Genomic DNA, 25,989 nt, shown 5'->3' with positions numbered 1-25,989 from the left:
CGCTGACACCCTTCCAGTCCGTCCCTCGTTATAATAACTGTAGTCTCACCATAGAGTTATATGAGTCTCACATAACAGGTAAGTACCAATAAAAAATTCCGAATTAAAAAAGCCCATTAATTAATCTTGTAAAACAATCATCGCCCCGCATATTTTAATTGGGTATTATTCGTTTGGTCCATGGTTAATCTCTTTTTTATGGTTTGGTCAGTTTGGTGAATGTGGTGCGGGGGGATTGTAATAATTAGTAATTACCGATAAGTAATAAGTATTACCTAACTAATGAGTCAATAAGTGACAAATGCATGTCTCGTTCATCATAATATTATTATTTTCCTGACCCCTCCCCATCCTCTCAACCATGATAATAACAATTAAATAATAATAATAATTGATATTGTATTTTACATGGACGTATAAAATATGTATAATATAATTATATTATACGTCTGTCATGGTATTTTACTAATGATAACAACTCGACAGCCGGAGCACTGCTACAGCAGCTGCGAGCTGTGTGCTGTACTGCTGTGTGCACTGATTACTGAACACGCGCACGCACGCTCGCATTTAACCAAACACATTTTTCATACACACGCGCAGGCACGCAACGCGTCACGACGAAAATATTTGGCATGTGTAAGCCGATAGCGGGACGTATCTCTATGCACCAATATAATAATAATAATATTGTACTGTACAATAGTGTGAGTGTCTACTACGGTTAATCATAATAATAAATAATAATAATATTTCATATTATGCACACGTAGTATTATAATATTGTACACATTTGAATGTTATCGCCGTCGACCGTCGACCGCAGGACGTGATTAGTAAACACAACAACAGATTACGGAAGGACGCTCGCTCTCTCTCACACTCTCTCTCTCTCTCCTAATAATACACCTACATAATAATAATATTGGCGATCGTATTGTTGCACAGTTCGGTTAAGTGCATTGAAAGCATCTTCTCCGGAATCGTTTGCGGATGGTGCGGTATTGCTCACGGTCCTCTTCGACAAGCTGATTGCAATTCTAATATTATATTGTTGTTGTTGTTGTTGTTGTTCAAGTTGTGTCATCCGTACCGCCGTAACGTACACTCGCGAGCTTCATCCAACGGACACGACGACCGTCGGAAACGCACGTCGTCGTTATTCCATTCAAGACATCACCAAACGCATACCACCTGCATACCGCACGTCTTATGTTAGCCGGGTGAGTGTAATGTACTTAGATCGGGTATACCACCGTGTTCCCAAACGGCCAGTAGGTATCTAGTTGTAAACAAAGGTGACGAGCCTGCAGTAACATGTAGCCGACTACACATTTCTCATCAGTCTGTTGCCGTCCCAGTAACCGCCTAGATTGAAAATTGTATGTGCAAACAATGTAGTTCTAACCACAGCCAAGGATCTATAACATCTTCGACTACTGTTGTGTGACCAGCGGTCCTTTCTTTAGTGATTACAACTCTAAAAATATCATGCCTGCTATGCTCTATTATCTCAACTTAATATGTCATAAACTTACCTACTGTGGCATTTAAGTGTCATTGGGTACAACATTTTAGAATTAACTTCAACGATAGCAAAATAACTAATTCAAGTTTAAATTATATTATCATCTATTGTGCGTTACTTATTACGTATTGCCAACTACTACCTTAGTTATCAAAATATTATGTAATGTCCTTTGTCTATTATAGGTCCTAATTTATCACCTTAATGCTAAAATCTAAGAGCTAATTAATTTACAACAATATACTGAATCAGAAATGGTTGATGTTTATAAACAAATATTGTTTATTGTGAAGCTATCTATACAAATAATAATGAAAATAGCTTGTTTTGAAACCTTACTCATTTGCATATTCATCAAATTTTCATTTTCATTTTTTGGTTCTTAGTAAATTATTTCTTTGTAATAATAGTTATTTGTTAAGCAACTTAATTTGAAGTAATTTTTCTGTTTATAAGTAAATTTAGATCTCTTCCAAGCTGATTAACATACCCTCTATTTACTATAATATAACTATTAAAAAGCTTTTTATTTATTATAAATTTGAAATAAATAAATTTTGTATGCTTTTATAATTCACCATTTTAAAGTGATAAATATTATACAATACTGTAATTTATTATTATTAAAATATTTTATTGAATACAATTTATCATTCCTCATTTTACATTAATAATTGTATTATTTTTTTAATGTAGGTAGGTATAGTATGTACCTAACAAAACCAAAACCATTATCAATGAATCTATTACTTTTAATGATCATTTTTTATTATTAATACTTTTAAATTAATAATATTTACATAGAGATAACAGGTACCTAATATTATAATTATATGTTTCACAAAAAGATAACATCAATAATGTTTAAAACTCTTATCTTAATTATATATCATTTTGTTTTTGCTGTAACGCTATATTATGATAATATACCTTTACATACTGTATGCATTGTTTTTTAGAGACTATGGTCTTATTTATTAGCATGGTTCCTAATGCGATAAAAATATTTAGTGTGATCCATTTATTTATTATAATTTATTATTTCTATCAAATGCGTATAAATGATAATAGTGTTATAATATTTAGTTAATATGAATCGTATTATTTATTTTAGAAACATGCCGTTATTTGGAAAATCACAGAAAAACCCAGTGGAGGTAGTAAAACAAATAAAAGAAGCTGTGGTTGCATTAGAAAAAGGAGATAAAAAGTTAGAGAAAGTAAGTATACCTATTTTAACTTTAAAATTGTAATTTTATTTATTTTATTTTATTTTTTCTTCAGTCAACATTTCTAATATTTTATCTTTTCTATCATATTCTTACGTGTTATAAATTAGTATTATGCATTTAATTTTTTAGTTTCATCCTTGCCTTATACTTGATTTGATTCATTTATTTTTATTATGTGCCGTGTAAGTCTCATAAAATAAAACATCTATGGTTTATCGTATTTCTTATTTGTAATTTATATTATGTTTCAAGTGACACCCGATACATTTTATTGAACATTATCAAATAGCTAAATATTAACATAGAGATCAAAGTGTAGATCAATTTGTGTAAATTGAATATTAATAAGTAATAATTTAGTTTACTGTTGGGTTTTCTCAGTATAATTTTATTTAATGTTATTGAACTATTAATAAATATACATTTTTTTATTAGGTACATGATTATATTACTTGTTTGTTAATAATTATGGTATTTCAGGCACAGGAAGATGTTAGTAAAAACCTTTTAGTCATAAAAAATTTATTATATGGAACTGCAGATACTGAGCCCTTGTCTGATATTGTTGTTGCTCAGTTAGCACAAGAAATGTACAACAACAATTTATTGCTGATGTTGGTACAAAATTTGACAAAAATAGACTTTGAAGTATGTAACTTAAACAGAATTTAATTCAAATACATTTGTTTAATATATTATTTAACATTACAGGGCAAAAAGGACGTAGCTCAAGTTTTTAACAATGTTCTTCGTCGGCAATTGGGTAGCCGATCACCTACTGTTGAACATATCTGTGCAAAATCTGAAATTCTGTTTACTCTTATTGCCGGGTAAGTTAGTATTTGTTGTTATTAGATGTATTTATTGCTAAAACGTAATTCAAATGCAAATCTTGAGATCTACCATATCAATATGCATAGATTTTAAGTGCACAGTCAAGTCTTGGTAACTAGAATCTTGAGAGGGTTAAAAATTAATTTGACTTATGTGTTTCTCGAATTAAATACCTCAATTAATATAACCTATAAATACTTGAGAGGCAAGAAAATACTGAGTAATTTATTGAGGTTTGAGTTATTGTGGCTCAACTGTAGGTACTATATAAAATAAAATAAATATTATTATGTGTAATTAATTAAAAATTATTTTTAACTTGGTTTGCTAAATTGTTTATTCTATTGTTATTTTTTGGATATCTCAGATAAAATTAACATGTTGGCCGCCGGCAGTCACACAATTATGCATCATCTGTGCGCCAAGTATATTTTTCAGTGTCATTCCAAATTTGTGTATTATACTATGTATTTGAAAAAAAGTTTAAAAATATAAAAAAATTTTTTAAAATACATTTATTACATCAAAAAATTTTTAATGATTCCCGCTACGCCACGGCACTTTTTGGTTGCATTATTGTAGCGCCATGGAAAAGTTAATAATATAAAACCATATTCATTTATGGCTGCCGGCGGTCACAAAAACATACAATTTGAAATTTACAAATGACCGCCGGTGGCCACATGGCGGTCAATGTGTTAAACAAATTATACTATAATGTGCTTATTTCAATTTTAAAATATTTTTTTCTCCGTTAAATATTAAAATTTTACTGAAGTCTTTATTTTAGAAGCTCTTTAAGTAGGTACATTTATTTTTAATATTCATTAGATGTTACTATAGTATTTTTAAATGTAAATATAACTGGTTCATTGTACATCATATTAAACTGTAAAAAAATTTAAAATCACAATTATGAATTGGATCCAATTTTCTAGAGTAAACAGGTTAAACCTGAGATGAACATCATGTTGAAAATAAAAAGACTTTAAATTGAATATATTTGTCACTTAGCACAGAACCTAAAACACAGTTTATATCTAATACAAGTAAACCAATTTAATTAACTACTATAAAAGGGTAGGTTCTTTTTTTGCTATTATCATAATTCATAATTTAACTGTAAATATTGAACTTTACATCAACACCATTATCCAATATTATTTGGAAATATAAATGTTAAGAAAATGTCAACGCAATATTTGTTTTCTCTCTTAGACCCATGAGCAATATAGATAAAACGCTTAAACCTAAAATAATTTTTATGATTTTTTAGTGATCTTTGAATGAGTATAATTACGTATAACAACAATTATAGAGGGACAATATTATTTTCGAGGGTTTGACATATCGGATTTATATTTTATTATTATTTGACTTTCAAAATAAAAATTATTTTAACGGTTTTGAAACAATATTTAGGCAAATGAATATGTCGAATATAATATTCTCTATACATTTTGTAATGATTCAAAAACATAAATAAAATGATTCTGCATAAATGTGTTTTATCTATATTGCCCATGGATCAGAGAGAGAAAACAAACAGTGCGCTGATGTCTCTTTAAGTTTTGTAGCAAATAAGGTAAACTAAAAAAGTTACTGACAAATAATATTATTTTCAATTGAATGTCTTTCACCGTTATTTACAATACACATATTATATAACCTATATTAATTAATTACAATAAGCAGATGTAAAATGTATAACATTGTATACAATATTTGTGTAAGAAATAAATAGCCCTATACTGAAATTACTTGTTATGACATCTTAAGTTTATCTTATAATAGATTTTAATTTATATATTTTACTATTTTTAGTTATTTAAATGATATTTACACCTAGTAGGTATAGTATGGTCATCTGAAAGGTCCTCCAAATAATATGGTTATACATTTATTTATGGAAATAATTAATAATTGATTATTTCTCGGTTTATTGCCTGGTTGCAATCACTAAACATTTATTGTATCAATATTGAGCTAATGGACCCATTAAACATAATTAAACATAATTTAATGTGCCAGTGATTGTTACATTTTATTGAACAATTAAATTAGTTAATTTTTCATGCAACATAACAAGAGTACAACCAATATTTATATAAATGTTTTGTGTGAGCTTAAAAATTTAAATATATTTATACTTACTAGGAGTAAATAATTATGATTTCTATTTTAAGACATTAGAGCCTACTAACAATAATTGTATGAATAATAGAAATATTATTTAAAGGTATGAACATCAAGAAATAGCTCTTAACTGTGGAACAATGTTACGTGAATGTGCTAGATATGAAGCATTAGCAAAAATAATGCTGTACTCAAAAGAATTTTTCAATTTTTTTCGTTATGTAGAAGTTTCAACTTTTGATATTGCTTCAGATGCATTTTCCACATTTAAGGTTGTATACTAATTTATAAAAAGCATGCACCACACTTTTTTTAAACTTTATTTACTATTGTTGTTGTTATTTTTGTAACAGGAGTTGCTGACTAGACACAAACCACTCTGTGCTGAATTCCTTGAAATCAACTATGATAAAGTGTTCACACATTATCAACAGCTACTGAACTCCGAAAATTATGTAACTCGTCGCCAAAGTCTCAAACTACTTGGTGAACTGTTGTTAGACCGTCATAATTTTACGGTACTTATTTAATAATATAAAGTAGGAGTAGTATGCCACAAGTAAAATATATAATTTGTATACAAATTACAAACTAAGATAACATGAACTGTGGATTAAAATGTTGTTTGTTTGTGCAAACCTTGTTAAATCAATAAACCTAATAGTTGTGAATTTAAATATACATTTAATATAACCAGAGCTCGGATTTTATAGCATTTGCTAAATAATATAAGACATAAATAAAAATAGTAGAGTGAGCTATACATTTGTCTTATACACTAGGGACCCCAAATATGAAATTTTGTATTGCTATTTTTCGCATATTTGATGTGTTTTAGATTTTTACTGGTATTTTACAAGTTTTGATGCTACTTTTAGCTAAATTTTTAAAATGTAATAATATTTTATTTTGTATTTTCGTAAATTTTGTTTATATTGAATTAAAAATATTAAAAACAATTTTCCATTTATGTGAATCCATTAGAAAATTTCCAACGTTAATTTTATATTATTAGCTATTATCACTTCTTATTAGTTGTATTTATATATTTTGTCCAATAATTATTTAATAAATATAACTTATTTTAAATTGTTTTACAGAAAAACATTTTTTTTTTAAAACTGTTCTTTGCTATTTTTCATGTTTTTATGGCACATTATAGAACTTATTTTAAGATTTTTAGTTCATATTATAGCGCATATTTCATTTCTTTTTTGAATATAACTACACTTTTGTATGATTATTTATATTTATTTTTGCCCCTTGACATCAAAAAGGTTTCCGACCCTGATATAAACTATTTTATTTTTTATTTTTTGACATAAATATGTCTACCTTAAATTTTTAAGGTGCTTTTTTGATGGACTTCTTGTTATAGCGACATAATTTGTTACTCTTATGAACGCTTTCCAAATGAGGGACAATAATTGTATATAGTTGTTTTTTATCATTTGTTTTAGGTAATGACTCGTTACATATCAAATCCTGACAATTTGAAATTGATGATGAATATGTTAAAAGAAAAATCTAGAAATATCCAATTTGAAGCTTTTCATGTTTTTAAGGTATAATTTTTAATTTGTAAATATTTACAATATAATGTTATAATACTTTTTATTCTTCAGGTATTTGTTGCTAATCCTAATAAACCCAAGCCTATTCTTGACATTTTGCTTCGTAACCAAGACAAGCTGGTTGAATTCCTGACAAGATTTCATACTGAACGATCTGAAGATGAACAGTTCAATGATGAAAAGGCGTATTTGATCAAACAAATTAAAGAGCTCAAACCCACTACTAGTGATCAATGATTTAGGGTGTATGCAACTCGAAACTATGACTATTCGGGTTGTTGATAATTATTTTACTTGTCATCATTTTATTTTAAGTTAGATTATATTTAGGGGTAATAACACATTTATATAATTTGGTTTTCGAAGGGGCATTTCAAATTTTTACGCGTAACAAATATACTTTATTTATTTATTTATTTTTTTAAAAATGCCTCAATGTTAAAGAAATTTAATTATACTTGTTTGCATAATAGGAATTATAACATCAGAAAGTGGAATGTAGGTGCAATCTTATTGTATTCATTTGTTATGATTTGTAATTTCTATTAGTAAACACACATACATACTATGTCAAATATACATATATGTGTGTATGAGTATAATTATGTCAAGTGTTTATATGGATAATCAATGTAATCATTAAGAAGAAAAATAAGTTTTTATATTAGAGTACTGTTGTATTAAACATTTTAAAATGGTTTATACATTGTATTCGTTAGAAAAAAAAAATCCTTATATTTTAATTATAAACAATCTGTTTATAATTAAATATTTAACTAATTATATTTATATACTGTATGAAAGGACTTTTTAGAAAAATTAATGTTTGTTACCTATGCATTCAAAAAAAAAGTACATAAAACGAGGTTCACTATTAAATTTTATTTTTTAAACTAAAATCTATTCAGGAATTTTATACAACAAATTCTTTAATTGTTTGTCGTTATAATATTGTTGGTTTATTAATTAATATTGCTACAAATGTATCATGAAAGCATAAATGTTTTTCAAAATATTTTTGGTAATAATAATTATGTGGTATTTTTGTATTGCAATAATCAGTTTAGTGGAAATTATAATACTTAGATTATAAAGTCTTTTATACATCAATAAAATAAATAGTTCAAATATGGTAGAATCTTATTATTCCTAAAATTATTGGTCTAAAATGTAGACTCTAAATGGTAAGTGAAACAGCTGCAGTGATAATATTGTAATATTTTCTATCCTCATATTATAAAGAAAATAGCAATAGACGTATTATCTTAAAAAAAATTGTGGATCATCCAATTTTCAGCAATATCTTACAATAAGTAATTATGTAATTAATTAAAACTTTAAAAAAACATTTTTTGAAACAGTTCTTTATTGTGTGTTTATTGTAGATAGTCATTATTTAAGCATATTTCAATTAAAAAATTATAAAACTTATTTTTATTGTTCAATCCAAGAAATTACATCACTTTTAAGTCCCGATTATTTGTATGAAGCACTAAATGGTTTAACTAGATTAAAAAAATAAACATTAAAACTTAACTAACTGAATTAAAAATGATCAAACAATGATAAACATAATTTAAACTAAAGGAATTATCAATTATGAATTGAAATAATTTAAGAAATATACGCATGTCTGTAAATTCCCAAAAATAATATCTAAAAAGTTAGGTATTACGTTTTAAATTAATTTACTCAAAAAAATATTGATAATTTAAAAAATTCTAAAAAATAAATTACATACTTGACTTAGATAAATATTTTTATCATGAAAATTGTATTTATAATCATATTTACAAATTAGCTATTTTGAATTTTACCAAAAAAATTTGAATCAAATAATTTTTTATTTTCAGTATTAAAAAATAAAAATACATTTTTACACTATTCGTGTAGAGCAAGTAACTTTAAAATATTTATAAAAAAAAATTTTTAATTAACTTTAAAATATTAAAAAGAAAAGTTTAGAATTTAGAACAAAAGTTATTTCATCTGTCAGGTTTTCCTGTTACACTCTGTATACTTTATTTTATTTCTAATTACATTTTTTTAAATTTGGTACAAATTCTGGGTGATAAGTTTAGTTAATAAGTAATGATAACAATGATAACCTTTTTCTAATAAACTAATTTATAACTTTATACATTAATTTAACTATAGTATTTTAATTATTAGAAATTTGTGTCATAAGAAAAGACATATAAGCATTTTATAGAATTTTCAAATTCATAAGTGATTGCATTTCTAGTGCTTTTTCAGAGGTATAAGTTCTCTGCCCCAATAATAAGTAATAACTTGGGGGTCAAATTTTTATCAGGGATAATGCCTGATTTTAAATTGAGAAATACAATAATAATAATTATATGTAAGTACTACCATTTAAGATGCACAATATCAATTTCGTATAGAAATCAGAAACTGGTCTCCAGAGTCACAGTTTTTCCCTAAAAATCAGATGTTCACTTTAGGAAGAAGTACAGCTAGCGCTCTCAGTGTATAACATTATATATTTAGAAATAAAAATAATAAATCTACCTGTTACAAAAATATAGGTATATTGTTTAACTACATTAATTTTGGCTTAGGCGCTAGTTGCGCTTCTCACAGGCCATAATCTTCAATCAAGGATAATCACTGGAAAGCAAAAATAATGGTCTGTCGAGTAACTTGTATAGTGTATATCTTAAACCGTGGTAAGTACATATATATTTGTCAAGTGTCCATTGAGTGGGGGAGGTTACTTATAATGCAATATGAGTATATTATGACTGAATATTTAAATTAAAATGTTGACAAAAAAATAATTTTTATTTTCTATGAACAGTTTCTGTGAACGCAAATCATGATTCATGTCCACTTGCTACAGCATGCTCTAAAAATTAATATACGTAGGAAGTCTCACCACTAATTACCATAGGAGTTGCCATAGTAACTTTGCAATATACCTATCGGCTATCAGAGTGTTAGAACTGCTTTTTATATCCAAAGTAGAAATTGGTTATAGGTATTATTTAAACATAAATGTCTTAAAGGTTTTTAAATTTAATATTTTGTGCATTTTTACTAACTTTAAAATAATGTGCATATTTTCGTAATTTTGCAATATATTCACCAAAAAAAAAAAATTTATTAAAATGGATTTTATAATGTTATTTATTATGAAACATTAATATTTCTTCGATCGAAACCAAGAACAATTTTTATTTTATATTTCGAGTGTTAGCTAGCCCCTTGCTTCCCTCCCACCATTTTAGTTTTACCCGATCTACTATAGAAGTGCCTAACTATATTATATTAGTATATACTATACGAGTATATAGTGTTTAACAAATGTTGTAGGTAGGTAATTTAAAAATACCTAATTAATTACATATTTATTCATTAGGTCATTCCCCCGAGGTGCACGTGGTAGTATACTTACCCAATACATAGTTTGGAAGCATGGTCCCCCGTTCGTTTAGATAATGCCTAATTTGTATAGCATTTATTTGCATTTTATATAGCAGGCTTGGAGGGCGATAAGGACTGATAACTGATAAAGTGACACAAATTTTTTTTACGATGTGATATGAAAAACAGAATTTATGGTAAGTGTATTATTTTTTCGCTGCCCCCCCCCCCCCCCCGAGAAAAATTTCTGCGGGCGGTGTTGGTTGGAAGGTACCTACCTACCTACCACCATCTGATTACTGACCAATACCCATGTGTATGCAGGAATGCTGGGCAACACATTAAAAAACACCAACGCATTTAATATTTAATTTATGATTTATAATAGGTACCTATACCTATCTATAATGTTTCATACAACGCCAATTTGTATAACTAATTTACTTAAAATATAAAATTAAAAAAAAACATCAACACATTTTTAATATTTTGAGATAGTTAGTCATAAGTCTGTATGAGGTGGGAAGGAATTTGTGTTGTCAAAACGGGAACCGTTTGAAAATTTACCTTTTGTAAAAAGGCAGGGGACGAATGGGCTATAGCCGTTATTATGCATGTAAACTGCATGTCACAAAAATATATGCTTACCATACGCATATTGTAAATAATCTAAAGATTAAAGCCTATAATAATAATAAGTGTTGGAGGGGACAAGTACTTATACTTCCACCATAATAATGGTCTACCTATATCCCATTCAAATCGAAACACGTACGTATGCTTGTTAGGCTGTAACTAAATATTAATACGTGTACATTCGCTGTATTTACACATAAGTAGGATGTAACTTTAGCTTTGATTAAATATACTGTATAACCTACTGTATACAGTATATGTATTTTATCAATGGTAGTACGTATTAAGTAGGTACCTCTACACAATACACTTACATGCTGATATCAGTACATATCATTCGTGTTTAGATCATTAAATTAATCGTTTAACAACCAATGACGTACAAATAGGTACGTACCTTATACGGATACCTCATGACTTATTGTACATTGGTATATTTGTAAATAATATTGGGTAGGTATAGTCTACTACACACGCAAATACAAACACAAAAATAATAGGTAACGGTACCTATATGCCTACCTCTAATAATTTATAATAATAATTATAATACGTAATTAATTATCACATATTGGTCTGGCGAAGAATTGTACGTATTGATACATTAAGGTACGTTTCACTATTTTTATCATTATTATTATTATTATTATTACCAAGGCTGGGCATTAAGTTAAGACGTTAAATTAATTTTAATTAAGTTAATTAACTCTTTACTTTTTTTTCAAATTAATTTTTATCTTAATAAGTTACTTTTTTTTCAAAATTAATTTGTTAATTTCAGGTTAATTTTATTTCAAAAGTACCTAAATCGAGCTCATTTTTGTCGAAAGAATAATGCAAATTTTTTAATGATGGTTTTACTGTGATGTATCATTTTAAATTTACTCAGTAGTTTTTTTGAAAAGAAAAACTATCCAATAAACTATATTATGTGTCTGAATTTTTTTATTTTTGCAAATTAACAAATTTTAATTTTTCACTAAGTTAAGTTACTTTTTTTTCAAACTTAACTTTTAACTTAACTAAACTTTATAATTTTAAAATAACAAAACTTAACGACTTAAAAAAAGTCGCTAAATTGCCCAGCCTTAATTATTACCGTTATTTATATTATACACATTATATATGGGAGGGGGTTACCGAGTGGCGAGTACCTATCTATAGTGGGGGGGGGACGAAAGGGGCAAATACCTCAAGTGACAAGTTTTTAAGGGTGGCAAAACATTTTATGTTTTGCTTATGATGTGTTCATGATTTTTTTTTAATTTGTAATGTTCGTACCTTTTTCGGTACCTATATTGATATGTAATTAAAATACCTACCAACGAATTTGGTACCTATTTGAAAAAATATTGTTGAGCATCTAATTAGAAGTTAAAAAAATATTAGATACCGCTAGGTGATTGGAATATTATATTATACCAAAGAGGTAGGTATACAATAAAATATTAAAATATAATATTTTCGATCAATGCGTTCATAATAATTACTAACTTTTATCTGTAGGAACTCGAATTTTTCAATCGGAGCTGGTAAGCGTACCAAGCGACTACTGTCTACTTGTCATACTTCACTATTATACCTATACTATATGTCTATATGATGTTTTTAATTCGTTAAAATAGTAAATACGTAGGAACTTAAAATCTTTTACCTATAGTTACGTACAACTGTACGCTAACGTAAAAACGGAAAAAAGCAAGTTCGGGAGGATACCGCTAAAACTTGCAAAATAATGATAAAGTACAAGTATATTTAACACTGTACATTCACCTGTATGGTAGGAACATAATAGTAGGTATATTAGAGCCATTTATATAGTATTAAAATTATTAAATAATTAATAATACATAATAACAATAAGACTACGTTTTTTATACGAACGCATATATTTTATCCTTATGTATTAACTTTTAATAAGCTGTTGTGCAAGATCTAAAATTAATTTTTAATTCATCATAATATAAGTAGCTGGTTCCTGAATATTTTGATTCAATCATACGATATTGACTAAAATTATAATTATTATTAATTATACCTAGTCTAAACATGCTCAGTGCTCTATGTTCATATTAATGTAATACACGGTTTAAGATATAGGTACCGTTTATATATAAACCGTGATGTAATAGGTACCTACCTAAACGGTTTAAGTTAGGAATGGTTTAGAATGCTTAAATGCTATGGCAATGGGTAATAGATAATTATTATTTATAAGAGGCATTATAAATTACCTATTAATCCTAGGCTATAATTTAAAAAAGTTATTTCCATCATACAAAATAGGAAATTTGGAAATAGCCTAAATAGGTAGGCAGCATAGATCAAAGAAAAGTAGGCACCTAGTAAACTAGTAGCATTCTTTATGAACACTAGTATTTTATAATCAATGCTAGTAGCCAGTAGGTAGTAGGTAGGTACATTATTACTTAATGTAGGTAGGTATATTATTACTCTGTGGTACATACTAACATACTATAAAATTACCTATTACGATTTTCAATAAGTGATAATCGAAATTCGAAATCGTTTTTTAATTTAATTTTTGTTTTGCTTATCAATTATCACTGAAAAAACAGTTACCACGACGCCGCTTTCCGGTTCCGTTATCAACTATCATATTTCTCCCTTCTGCTTTCTCACTCATAAGTCTCTTTCTATCGCCCGCTTCGTTCATCGTCCGTCCGTGTCTCACACTCGTTTTTAATATTGTCTACGGTCGTCGTTATCTTCCCCTCGAAACTAACGACGTACCATCTCATCGGTCGGCCGCTTACACGCATGAAATGACAACTCGACGTTACTGTTGTCGTTGTTGTTCTTCTCATTGTTTTTATTACTTATAGTAGGGTTCCTGTTTTTCGCCGGTCCGTGTCCAACGAATCAAAATCGCCCGGCGAGTCGTTTCACAAATAGCCATGCTGTCAAAGAAATGCATCAAGTACGTTTGCTGGACGTTGCTGTTCGCGTTTGTGTTCCTTGGACTGCCAAAATTCTGTTCGAGCCACGGACACCATCACCACCATGATCACGATCATGACCACCATACAGCCAAGCCCGTGTCTGCACCAACCGTCGACTCAATGCTGTGGATCAAAGCGTTGTCATCTACCGTGGCTATTAGTGTGCTGCCGTTTTTTGTGTTGTTCTTCATACCTATCAATAACAAAGACGAACACAAGTCGTGTCTGAAGGTACTCTTGAGTTTTGCGTCTGGTGGATTATTAGGCGATGCATTCCTACATTTAATCCCACATTCATTGTCCACACACCACCACCACGATCATGGTGATCATCACCACAGTAATGATGACCACCACCATGATCAAGATCAACACTGCAGTGCTGATTCACATAGTTCAGAAGGTGGCCATGACCATGACAACGAGATTGGAGTGGGATTGTGGATCCTAGCCGGCATATTGGTGTTCTTGTTTGTCGAGAAAATGGTTAGAGTGGTAAAAGGTGGGCATAGCCATTCACATTCGTCTGTACGCCCTAAAGAAAAGTTAAGTGATGATGAAGATGAAGATAATGACAAAAATGAGCTACTTCCAAGTAAGCTTAAAATTTCTTTATTTGTCTAATGTTTGAGAAAGTAAAGTTTATTCACTACATACATTATTAAATTGTTAGAGTTTTAAATCATTAATACCCGTTAATACTTAGGTATGTTATTATAAAAATGTTGTTTTACTGCCATAAAATCAGACACTATGTTTTGAATATAATATATTATAACAAGACTTAGTAGAGCATTATTTTAACAGTTTTATTTGTTTAAGTACCTAGTACATCAAACTCAATGGTGTATCAGGAATTATTTTTACTATAGGCTAATTACATTTTTTACGGGCCCATGAGTTGTTATTACCTATGATAAATTCAGTGTTGCAACTACACACTACAGTGCTGGTGTGCAAATCTTAATTTGATGCCTAAATATTTTTTTCATAAAAGGATTTTGGTACCTACCTTAAATAAGATATAATAGCTGGAATAGCTAAATACTATGGAAGGTAGTCTAGCAGATCTTTCCTTTTAAGTAGCTTTAAGTTTCAACTTTCTTAAATTTTTTTATAGACTGCATTGTAATATTTTTTCACATTACTATAAAGCGTAAAATGTGATCAAAAACGATGGTAAGGAAGTATGGACACAACTTTTTTTATACATTTACAGACTTACTGCTGTAGTTTTACTTGAACAGTCTTTTTTTAATCTACTTTTCCAATATTATAACAATTTGAAAAATAGTAAAATGCAATTGATATTTTGGACGATGAGCATTAAGCATTTGCACAATATATATAGACAAAATAATTCTGCTGTTACCTTGTACCTAGACATCTTCAATTTTAATGCAGCTACAAAATATGAATGAATTATTAGGTATATTAAGAGGACGTTTCACTCGCATTTGTTGTCTCCATCTTACACACGTACGGCATACCAAAAACTGTTCTGCGCAGAAAAGAACCGAGAAGGCTACAGTAATAATTAAGAAATACAATTTTCACCACGCAAAAAGGAGAACTTTGGCTGTGCAATAGTTTTTAATTTTTCGTTATCGGAACTTCAAAAAAATTTATTAAAGTTTAAAAAAATATATAATAATGGATTTTGAAACAATAAGAACTTTTTTCCTATAATTGATATCAAAAAAATAAAAACGATATCGCACAACCAGAGTTCTCCTTTATATGTGATGAAAATTTTGTTTCTTAGTTATTACTGTAGACTTCTCGGTTCTTTCCTGCGCAAAACAGTTTTGGTTATGCCGTACGTGTGTAAGACGGAGACAAAAAATGAGGGTGAAATGTCCTCTTAATATATATAGCTATATAATATTAATTCAAAACAAAAATTAGATTAACTGTTAAATTGTTTAAATAATGAATTGTTTACCATCAAGTCAACAGTTAGGGTATGTTATAATATGATTACAATATTATACCTACCTAGCTAGTAATATTATAAGTATAATATTATACTAAAAATGTGATTTATGATAAAGCTTAATTATTCGTTTATTTAATTGACTTATATAAGGGACCTTGCTACTACCGTAAATTTTAGCTTAAAATGCCTAAAGCTTAGACAAAATAAAGGCTGTCCATGTTGTTTGATTTGAATTCTGCAGAAAAATGTCTATAGCTTGTATGGAACACTTTGAATACATTTTTTTATTTTATTTAATCTTGCACTGTAATAGAAAACTTGAAAATGTGGTTTTTATCAAATCATAATTGTAATTAAAACTAAAAATTAAAAATGTAAAGTGCTTCGTATGATCTATAGTTATTTTTCTACTAATTTCAAATCTTTTTCAGAATTAAAATCAGAAACAACTTTAATTTTGTCAGAACAATTAGAAGTCACCATAAAATGTTTACCTATAATGAATTTCATATTGTTATCAAATTATTGATATGTGCATTTTTGTACATATAGAAAGTAGAATTCTCTTATAATAACAATAATAATAATTTAATACTAAAAACTAACACATAGATCCCGGGTGACGATGATGAGATTAAAAATTGCCTAATTGTTGTCCCTTAAATAAAATCCATTGCAAGGCTCCTTAAATTAAAATGTCCACTACCACGACTACCTATATAAAATGTGCATCAAACAAATTTGCTTCTCAATATTATTTAAGAACTACACTAATTGTGTCCTAAGAAATTTAAATAACCATACTAATTGCGTCCAATGAAAATAAATTATTTTTCTTCCCATTTAATACAGACTTAGGACTGTCAATAGAAACATTAAATATTATATTATTAAAGGTAGGTACGTTAAAAATATTGTTTTTGATCGTTTCATTATTACATATATTATATATACCTACATCAAAAATGTTTTCTTTTCGTTATTAGGTAGGTACTTATATTATATTTTATTCTACATTGAATTCAAATATTATTTTTCATCGTTTTCTATAAAAATATTAAAATAAAGTATATGAATATAGCCATATAGGTAAGGTTAGATTGTTATATTATATTATTAATTATGGACTGGCAAAATTTAAATGAAATAGTTTTGTCGTTTTGATTACATAAAATTGTGTTATGTTGATTATTTGGGGTGATATACAATGCACACCTGGCACACCCGGTAATTGCGGCACTGCATATGCTTTAATTGAACATATAAACCTGAAATTTAAGTATGAGCCATGGCCCCATATATTTGCCACTGATTTATCTACTTTACTAAATATTTAACAAACAAATTAACATTTCAACTTTTATACCTAGAATTACACCTAATACATTTCAAACAAAAATAAACTTATTAAATATTTCTCAAAGCAACTACAAAAATATTCCATTAAAATATACCTAATAATAATTACACTTATTATTAAATAATGATTTTAATTTTAACACACTATAATATTGATAGGTAGGTAGGTACATGTGTTTAATTTAAATTAAATAATTATATTTTTTATAGTGCCAGAACAAAGTTTATCAGTAGCTGGATGGTTAAATGTTGTTGCTGATTTTACACACAACTTTACCGACGGACTTGCCATTGGTGCTGCATATTTAGCCGGTCAAAATATTGGTATAGTCACAACAATAACAGTATTATTTCATGAAGTCCCACATGAAATTGGAGATTATGCAATTTTAATTCAAGAAGGTAGTTCTAAGGCAAATGTGAGTACATTTATTCTAATATAGGTTAACAGTTTGTGATCAAAAATAAATTTTACTTGTATGCTTACTTCCAAGCCTAAAGTGTATTAGATATTAATTTGTTTTCTATATTCGATTGTATGCATCAAATATTATGATTATTTTTCATGAATTACCCTACCAAGTTTTTATTGATATTTTAATTTTAAAGCGTGTTATAACTTAGTAAAGTATTACAAAATTTTAAAATGCTTATATCTCACATCTAAATGTAGATATCAATAAATGCCTATAAGGGACCTAGATATTTTTACCTATAAGTTTGATAATAGATCAATTCATTTTAACTTAAATATCAAATGTGGCTACTATTTTTTTAATCTTCACGCTGCTTAAATTCATAAATAAAACATACTCAAACAGAAAAATTAATATGATAGTACTTCCAAAATCCAGCATTTAGGTGGATTGACTTTAAGGGATTGTCGTATGGGCTCATTTGTTGGTGTTTTTCTAAAAATTAATTCATGTGTAGCTATAATAGCTGAGTAATAGACAATACATAATTTAATTAGTAATTTACCCAACACTGATACTAGGTACTATTATTAATTTTTATCTGATTATTTGATTGGTTTATTTACTTGTATTTTATTATAAAATTTATAAACTAACCAAACAAATTTATTCTCTCTTACAGGCTATGAAATGTCAGTTATTAACTGCAGTAGGTGCTATTTGCGGAACATTAGTGTCATTGACGTTTGGAAAAGATAGTAAGTTTGTGCGACTTTTATAACTTGAATTTTTTTTAAATTCACTATTAATAAAGCTCATGTGGACCGCTTTATAATAATTTGTTTTTATTAAATTTAAAAACAATTATTATATTTTATAAGCTATTTTTAATTATTATTTTTCCATTATAAATAAAACAAAAATATTACGGTTTTGTAGATTTTATGGAAACCATCGGTTATAAATAATAATTAAAAATATAGACAAGTGGGTACCGCTCATTGTCACATGTCAGGGATGTGTTATATTTGAATTTAATGATAAATCATTGCATACAAAAAACAATTCTGAACGGAGACGTTATGTTTTCCTATAAATAATCTTTTTATAAATAATAAAATGTAATAACTAAAAAAAAAAATTTGATAAAAATCTAAAATACCTTATGGTTATAAGTGTATCTTTCCTATAAACTTTCTTGTTCTTTTTCAAGGTAGAACAATTTGTATGGAATCTTCTATTAAAATGTCTAACGTTGGCTATGAAAACAAAAACTTTTATGAATTTCTAACTGAAAATAATTTACAACATTTTAAAAAATCTATGGCTATAAATAGCACAAAATAGTTTGGAAATGGTACTACATATGGAAAATGATTATTTTAACTTTTGGTGAAAGTTTTCGAGTGTATAGTTATTTATTTTTGAAAAATTGACGTATGGAAATTCGTTAATTTACCAGTGAAAATCCAATAGAGTACATTTTTTTAATTTAAACACTTAAAAAATTAATGTTACTTTTCAGTAAACTTTTTTTGTTCATGGTAGACAATTTGTGGAGAATTTTCTATTCAAATTTCGAATATTAGCTACAAGAAGAAAAACTTTTATGAATTTCTGACTGAAAAATAACTTGAACATGTTCAAGATTTTGATAAATATACTAAAATTTGTACTTAAAATGCATATAAAAAGAATCATGTCTATGCATTATTAATATTTTTGAACTTTGATTAAAAAAGCTTGTGAGAAACCTTGCATTAATTTTTCAAGCTTTTTCACCAAGTTAAAAAGTTTTTAACAAAAATAATTTTTTAAAAAATTATAAAATTCGAAAAAATTCTCAAGCTATAATATATAGCTCAAATTTGTTGTGAAAATATTACCATATATGGAAAATTACAATATATAATATATTCTTTGAAAATATCAAGGTCTTCGATTATTAGTTTTTGAAGTACACCAAAAATTAAAATCAAAATATGTTTTGCTTAAAATAAAGATTTTTTTTTCCTGACGCTTTCTTAAAATGTTCAAACCTCTCAAAAGTACTAACAAGATTCAGTCTTTTATCAGAAAAGATACTGATATCAAAAATCAGATCGAAAAAAAAATGAACACTGTAAATATAATACATTCATTGCTGCGTACAAAATATAAAATATATATAGTTAAAAATAAACACCATATTATGTTATGGCATATGAAACTTTTGGATTAGGTAGTTTTTAATTTACTTTACTTTTATACATATTTAATTAACTTATACTTGCTTGAACATTAAAAGAAAAACAATGGGAATATAATTTTACTAAACCATACTATACTAATATTCATTTTTTTTTTCAGGTGAAGCTGCAAATTCATGGGTACTACCATTTACAGCTGGTGGTTTCATTTATATTGCAACTGTGAACGTAATACCAAGTCTTTTGGAAGACTCGAGTTTCAAACAGTCTATTAAAGAAATTTTAGCTTTATTAGTGGGAGTTTACTTAATGGTTCTTGTTGCTAAATATGAATAAAAATAACAGCTTTATGTAGTTTATTCGACTGAAGTCACATCCATATGTCATGTTGGCACATATTTATTTAATTTAACAAGAATACAATTCTTATTGTTTTAAATTTAATTTTTGCAATTTGTTTAAAATTTCATTTAATAAAAGAAATCAATACCTATAAAATTATGTAATGTATATTGGTTTCTTAATCAGATGATTTCTGTTAAGATTGTGTAATACCCATGAACTGATATGTGATAATGTTTTATATTTATATTTCATCATTTTATTGTGATTTCAAAATAATGATGAATTTAATTTAACAATAAAAAAATATATTTTATTGGGCTTAAATCAGTTACAGATTATTGAACTAGATAGTTATTTTTAAAAAATAAAACAGAAATCAAATCGATTTTTCTTAATTCTGTATTTTTAAAAATCCCTTTTAGATATTTGTAACAGTATTAAATAATATCACATCTACTAAAAAGAAACTGGTTATCTAGTTTATATGGTGCATAATAACAATGACCAGCAAATATATTAAATGTATTATAATAATATACTTAATTTAAAGAAATAAATAAGTTTAAGATGACTAGGTAATATTCATTTTTCAAAGATTTTTAAGATGTTTACAAATGAGCCATTTTTATAATAATGTATCTACTGTGCCTTTTTTATCGATTACTATTTTCATATGTCATAAATAAAATATAAAAACTACCAATGTTTTCTAAATTATTAATGCAGGTATTGTTACAAATGAGAGTTCTAATATGTTTGAAAATAAAATATCAAAATTGTATGACCATTTATTGTATTACGTTATTGAAACGCTGATGTATTATTTGAATAATTATTGTAATTTTGTTACGAAATTAAAACACATATTTTATGAATTTTGTTTTAAATTATAGAGTATGTCTCAGCAATGGCTTCCTTCGCGTCCCATTTTTTTTGTGATTCTCTTATTACACAGATTTTAGTAGAGCATTCAAACACGCGAACAGCTCCACGCTTTTTACTACATTTTTTTCTGTTTTTAGGCTTGTTTTTATTTTTTAATAATTTAAATACCTGTTCATATTTGTTAAAAATGTTTGGGTATTGTGGTCTGTGATTATTTTTGGAACAATGATAACACTAATAAAATAACATAGGTACCAAATAGTATTTTGAATCTGATGATGTGATGCTTGCTATGCTGAAACAACTAGTTATATTGTATATTTATTTGTATTTAGTCATTTGCAGCGATAAAATTACTAGATTCATATTATGATCTTAAGAAATTGTTGAATTTTTAAATCATCAACGTCATAATATGTGAGTACAACATTCATGAAGAAGATTATCATATAATGAACTTTTTGAATTATTATGAATTTGAATCAAGAAAGAGGTACTCACATAATCCTTTATTATTAGAATATATTGACGAATAAATGTTAAATATCTACTATATGTACTATCATTTAATTAACATACTTCCAAAAATGTTAAATCTTATGTTTAGTTTTTTGATTTCAAAAATAATTATGATGTTATTGTATCATGGGGTGATTTTTAGATTTTTAGTAATTTAAAAAATTTTCCCAGTGTGCAGTCACAATTAATAAGTGTATAATATACAATGTCCATACGTACACTGTGGTGTGTGTCTTTAGGTATAGTATACACTTAACATATACCTACTTAACATTTTTTATTAGAAAGAAAAATGATTTGTAAACTTTAGATATAAATCCATTAATTAATGTAGATACCTTGGTGAATGGTGTGTTATTCTCTAACTAATAAGCACATTTTAATTGTCACCGCTTTTCATATTATAGTTCTGAGTTTCTAAAGAATAAATCTTTTTAGGATTTATGTTATGAACCAGAAACATAATAGACTATAGGCCCTCCTGTATAAATTGAACACGATACGCCTATGGACGTATACCATTCCATACGATTATAATATAATATAAATAGATACAGAAAACCTCATTAATCCGGACCCCTATTGTCCGGATCTCGCTTAATCCAGACAGTCGTTTAATAACACGTAAACATGAAAAGGAATTCAACGAATGTCCCATATATGCGCGTGATTGCGATTATTTCTATGTAATACCAAAAACAAATTGGCAACACGTCATCCAATTATTAATTACATAATGCGTCATAATATTCTTAATTCCATCATACATACACGTATTTTGGTTATTTTATTTAATTCGGATAACCTATAGAGCCCCAATTAGTCCGGATTATTGAGGTTCTAGTGGTCCTAATAACTAGCTTATTTTGTAATAATTAAAATAGGTAGTAGAAGCATATGAATAACTTACTAAGTGATCTGGTGGTGTGTTATGTGTATATTATATGCGTATATAATATACCGTAAATTAAAAATGCTCATAACTCACTTAAAAAAAGAATTATCGTAAAAAACCAACGTACGAACACAGATAATGTTCTTACCATCAAGTTTCATAGTAGGTCAATTCACTCTAACGTTTAAACTAACGAAGCTATGAGTGTTCTGCTGAGCATAGGTAAATTTGCTATGTTACCTACGCACAAGTAAGACGGAGATAAAAAATACCTACCGGCTACCAGTATTACGTCCTCTTAATGCATTAGCATTTAGCATTCCAAAATATCTCGAAAGATTTGTATTGTTTGACTTATCTGAAAAATACAAATTTAGTTTTAAATTAAATATTATGTTGATTTATTTGCTCAAAGCAAAATGTGTTGCATCTGCGTTCAATGGAACCAATTTTGTGTTATTAGCTTAAATATTCGAGTGAATTGACCTATTGTCAAACTTAAAGGTAAGAATATTAGTTAGGGTACCCCTTATAAGCGTTTATTGTTATTTACAAATATTATAAAATTATTAAAATATTATAATTTTTAAGTGTGTTAAAACTTTGTAAAATATTAGAATTTTAAAATGCTTATACCTCATATCAAAGTGTAAATATCAATAAATGCCTATAAGGTAGGTATATATTTTATAGATATCCTTAACTTTAAGTTTGATAATAGATCAATTCACTTAAATATTAATAATGGCTACTATTTTTTAGACCATGGGAGACTTCACACATAATTAAAGTAGGTTGTAGAAGCATATGAATAACCAAGTGGTCTGGTGGTAGGTACCATGCAGGCCCGGACAAGCCGTTAAAGCATTAGCATTCCAAAATATCTCAAAGGCCACTTAAGATGCCTCACGACTACCTATCGTAATTTCAGTCAAAAATAACTCAATCTAATTCCAACATATCTTTGCAAATCGTGGACTGATTTTCATTTTGAAAAAATATTCTAACTATCTGTGATATGTACGAGGCAATGCATACGGCATGCCTTCCTAAAATAATATTATTTATAATTAAAAACATTTAAATATAAGTGTTACGGTAAAATTATAGAAAGGTGAAGGTGAAACCTAGGATTTGGGTGATTGTAAACTCGGCCCGAAGAAAAAAAACCTTCAAAATTTCTATTGTATAAACTCGGCCCATGTTTTTTTCAGGTAAAAATTATTTAGGTTTAACCTCGGCTCGAATTAAAATATATATGTATAATATTTTTGAGAACCATTTAGCGTTATCCGGCATCATGAGGAGGCAATTATTATTATCCTCCAATAGTTATTTTCGTTTTCATATTTTTATTCATAGTATGAAGTTCGTTATATAAATGTAAAATTCACTAAAATTGAGTAAAAATGTAAGTATCTAATATGTTTCAGTATTAAAAAATATAAGTAAAATATACCCAAGTAAAATTGGAAGTGTATAAAAGTGTAAAAATATAAGTAAAACTGTAGTGTATTCATAGGCGCAAATAGGGGGGAGGGGGGGGCTTTAGGGGCTAAGCCCTCCCAAAAGTTTCCATAGCCCCCCAAACATTTCCTACATTTTGTTTTAAGCTTATTCAATATTATCAAAGTAAGGATTTAGCCCCCCCAATTCCCAAACGCTATTTGCGCCTAAGAGTTTATTAATTAATAATGTAGGTATAAGGTTATAATATAAATCTATTTTCTTAAGTAAAAAGCTAAGTGTTTGACGTATTCACTCACCGATATACACACCGATATGGCGATAGGTATATAACATTCGTTAACAACAAATTGTTCCAATAATATGTAGAATATATAGATAACCTATTTATTATTTGCAGATTAAATTATATCGTGCTTATTATATTTTATTGATTAAAATAATTATTGGGCCGAGCTTTTTTCTTATTTTAAATTTCCGGGCCGAGTTTGCAATCGATCTATTTTATTAGGTACCTAAAATTTCCGGGCCGAGTTTACAACAAATAAGTTAACCGCGGGCCCAGTTTCATTAATTGCCCTAGGATTTAGGTACCAGTAAATGACTATACTGTCGATAATAATTATCTAAAGCTCGGGCATTTACTGATTTTTTTCAATATAACCTACTATCTAGGGCTATGATACACAAAATAGTTTGGTAAAAGTACGAACTTTTTACCAATTGCGTGATATTTTACTCCTTGCTTTATACTATAGCTTGTTTACTTATAATAGTACATTATAATAGACTGTTGAAAAAAATGTGTTACATGTCGATGTAAATTACGATCCTAAAATGTATTGCCTGCACAAAAAAAATAATTTTTTTAGTGCCTAATATAATGTTAAATAATTAATTTAATATTTGCAGTCATATTATAAATTATAATTATATTCATTTAGTGTATCTAATAATATACTTATAGTAGCTAATGTATTATGTATATGCATTAACTGATGTACATTCTGAACAAATATTATACTATATCTATCCAAATATATACGAGGGAATGACGCATCCACATTTTCATAATTTAAAAAAAATATTAAGGCATTGTATTAAATCAACTAATAATAAATTCTAAAATCAGATTCGGCTTTTCCCTGGTAAATATTATGAGAAGTTCAAATATTTTTTTAGAATATAAATCATAGTAGTCATTGCGGCGTAATGTTGGAATTGAAATCGGGTATTTGATGGAAAAACAACCTTGTTTCGTAGTCATAAAATATAAGTTTGACTTGTTCGTGATAGTGGTTAAAATAACACTCATATTAATGATTATTTACAACCACGATTAAAGATACATCTTTAAAATTTGCCAGAAAATTTGAAATTGCCAGAAAATTATGACTTGCCCCCTCCCCCACTCTAACCATGTCACTGGAGTCGCCCCTGCTTGTAACCTACTGTACACCCGATCGACACCAACTTGAACACTTTTTTTTTCAACAAGTAATGTAATTTTCTGTTGCAGTAAAAATTGTTTTGTGGGACTACGACAGGGCGGCTGTCGGTCAATGGCGGTCGCTAATGGTCAATCCATAGTCCTGATGTTGTCACTATTATTTAGTGCGGGGTGAGTCGGCTGCGAAACGTTTCACTAATCACGACGCGTCGAATACTGTCCCACCGGTCACTGA

General features: G+C 27.8%; 2 protein-coding genes across 4 annotated transcripts; both read left to right on the top strand.

Moving 5' to 3' along the window:
• Positions 1–642: 642 nt before the first annotated feature.
• On the top strand, positions 643–8,432 carry LOC100165892 (protein Mo25). 3 transcript variants are annotated; one of them, XM_029485876.1, is made up of 9 exons: positions 643–996; positions 1,079–1,223; positions 2,643–2,748; positions 3,241–3,408; positions 3,472–3,590; positions 5,834–6,002; positions 6,084–6,248; positions 7,191–7,295; positions 7,356–7,909. In XM_029485876.1, exons 2-9 carry the CDS (start codon positions 1,213–1,215, stop codon positions 7,539–7,541), a joined length of 1,029 nt encoding a protein of 342 aa, XP_029341736.1. In that variant the 5' UTR covers positions 643–996; positions 1,079–1,212; the 3' UTR covers positions 7,542–7,909. The 3 variants fall into 3 exon arrangements, with proteins under 3 accessions (XP_029341736.1, XP_016662877.1, XP_001949162.2); XM_016807388.2 differs by having other exon boundaries at positions 694–1,001; XM_001949127.5 differs by having other exon boundaries at positions 972–1,223; positions 7,356–8,432.
• A 3,152-nt stretch (positions 8,433–11,584) lies between these two features.
• LOC100163853 (protein catecholamines up) lies at positions 11,585–21,413 on the top strand. The gene is made up of 5 exons (XM_003246917.3): positions 11,585–11,936; positions 14,174–14,885; positions 17,799–18,007; positions 18,687–18,762; positions 20,354–21,413. The coding sequence occupies exons 2-5, from the start codon at positions 14,246–14,248 to the stop codon at positions 20,527–20,529; spliced, it is 1,101 nt and encodes a 366-aa protein (XP_003246965.1). The 5' UTR covers positions 11,585–11,936; positions 14,174–14,245; the 3' UTR covers positions 20,530–21,413.
• Positions 21,414–25,989: the final 4,576 nt, after the last annotated feature.

Source organism: Acyrthosiphon pisum, chromosome X (assembly GCF_005508785.2).
Source record: "Acyrthosiphon pisum isolate AL4f chromosome X, pea_aphid_22Mar2018_4r6ur, whole genome shotgun sequence".
NCBI lineage: Eukaryota > Metazoa > Arthropoda > Insecta > Hemiptera > Aphididae > Acyrthosiphon > Acyrthosiphon pisum.
This window is presented reverse-complemented; position numbering and strand designations above follow the sequence as displayed.

What these genes read in the sequence shown, in the direction of transcription:
- LOC100163853 (XM_003246917.3), top strand. Translation starts at nt 14,246, where the DNA reads ATGCTGTCAAAGAAATGCATCAAGTACGTTTGCTGGACGTTGCTGTTC. An exon ending in CAAAAATGAGCTACTTCCAA is followed by an intron (nt 14,886 to 17,798) that starts GTAAGCTTAAAA and finishes TATTTTTTATAG; the next exon opens with TGCCAGAACAAAGTTTATCA. An exon ending in AAGGTAGTTCTAAGGCAAAT is followed by an intron (nt 18,008 to 18,686) that starts GTGAGTACATTT and finishes TCTCTCTTACAG; the next exon opens with GCTATGAAATGTCAGTTATT.
- LOC100165892 (XM_001949127.5), top strand. An exon ending in TAGACCGTCATAATTTTACG is followed by an intron (nt 6,249 to 7,190) that starts GTACTTATTTAA and finishes CATTTGTTTTAG; the next exon opens with GTAATGACTCGTTACATATC. An exon ending in AAGCTTTTCATGTTTTTAAG is followed by an intron (nt 7,296 to 7,355) that starts GTATAATTTTTA and finishes TTTATTCTTCAG; the next exon opens with GTATTTGTTGCTAATCCTAA.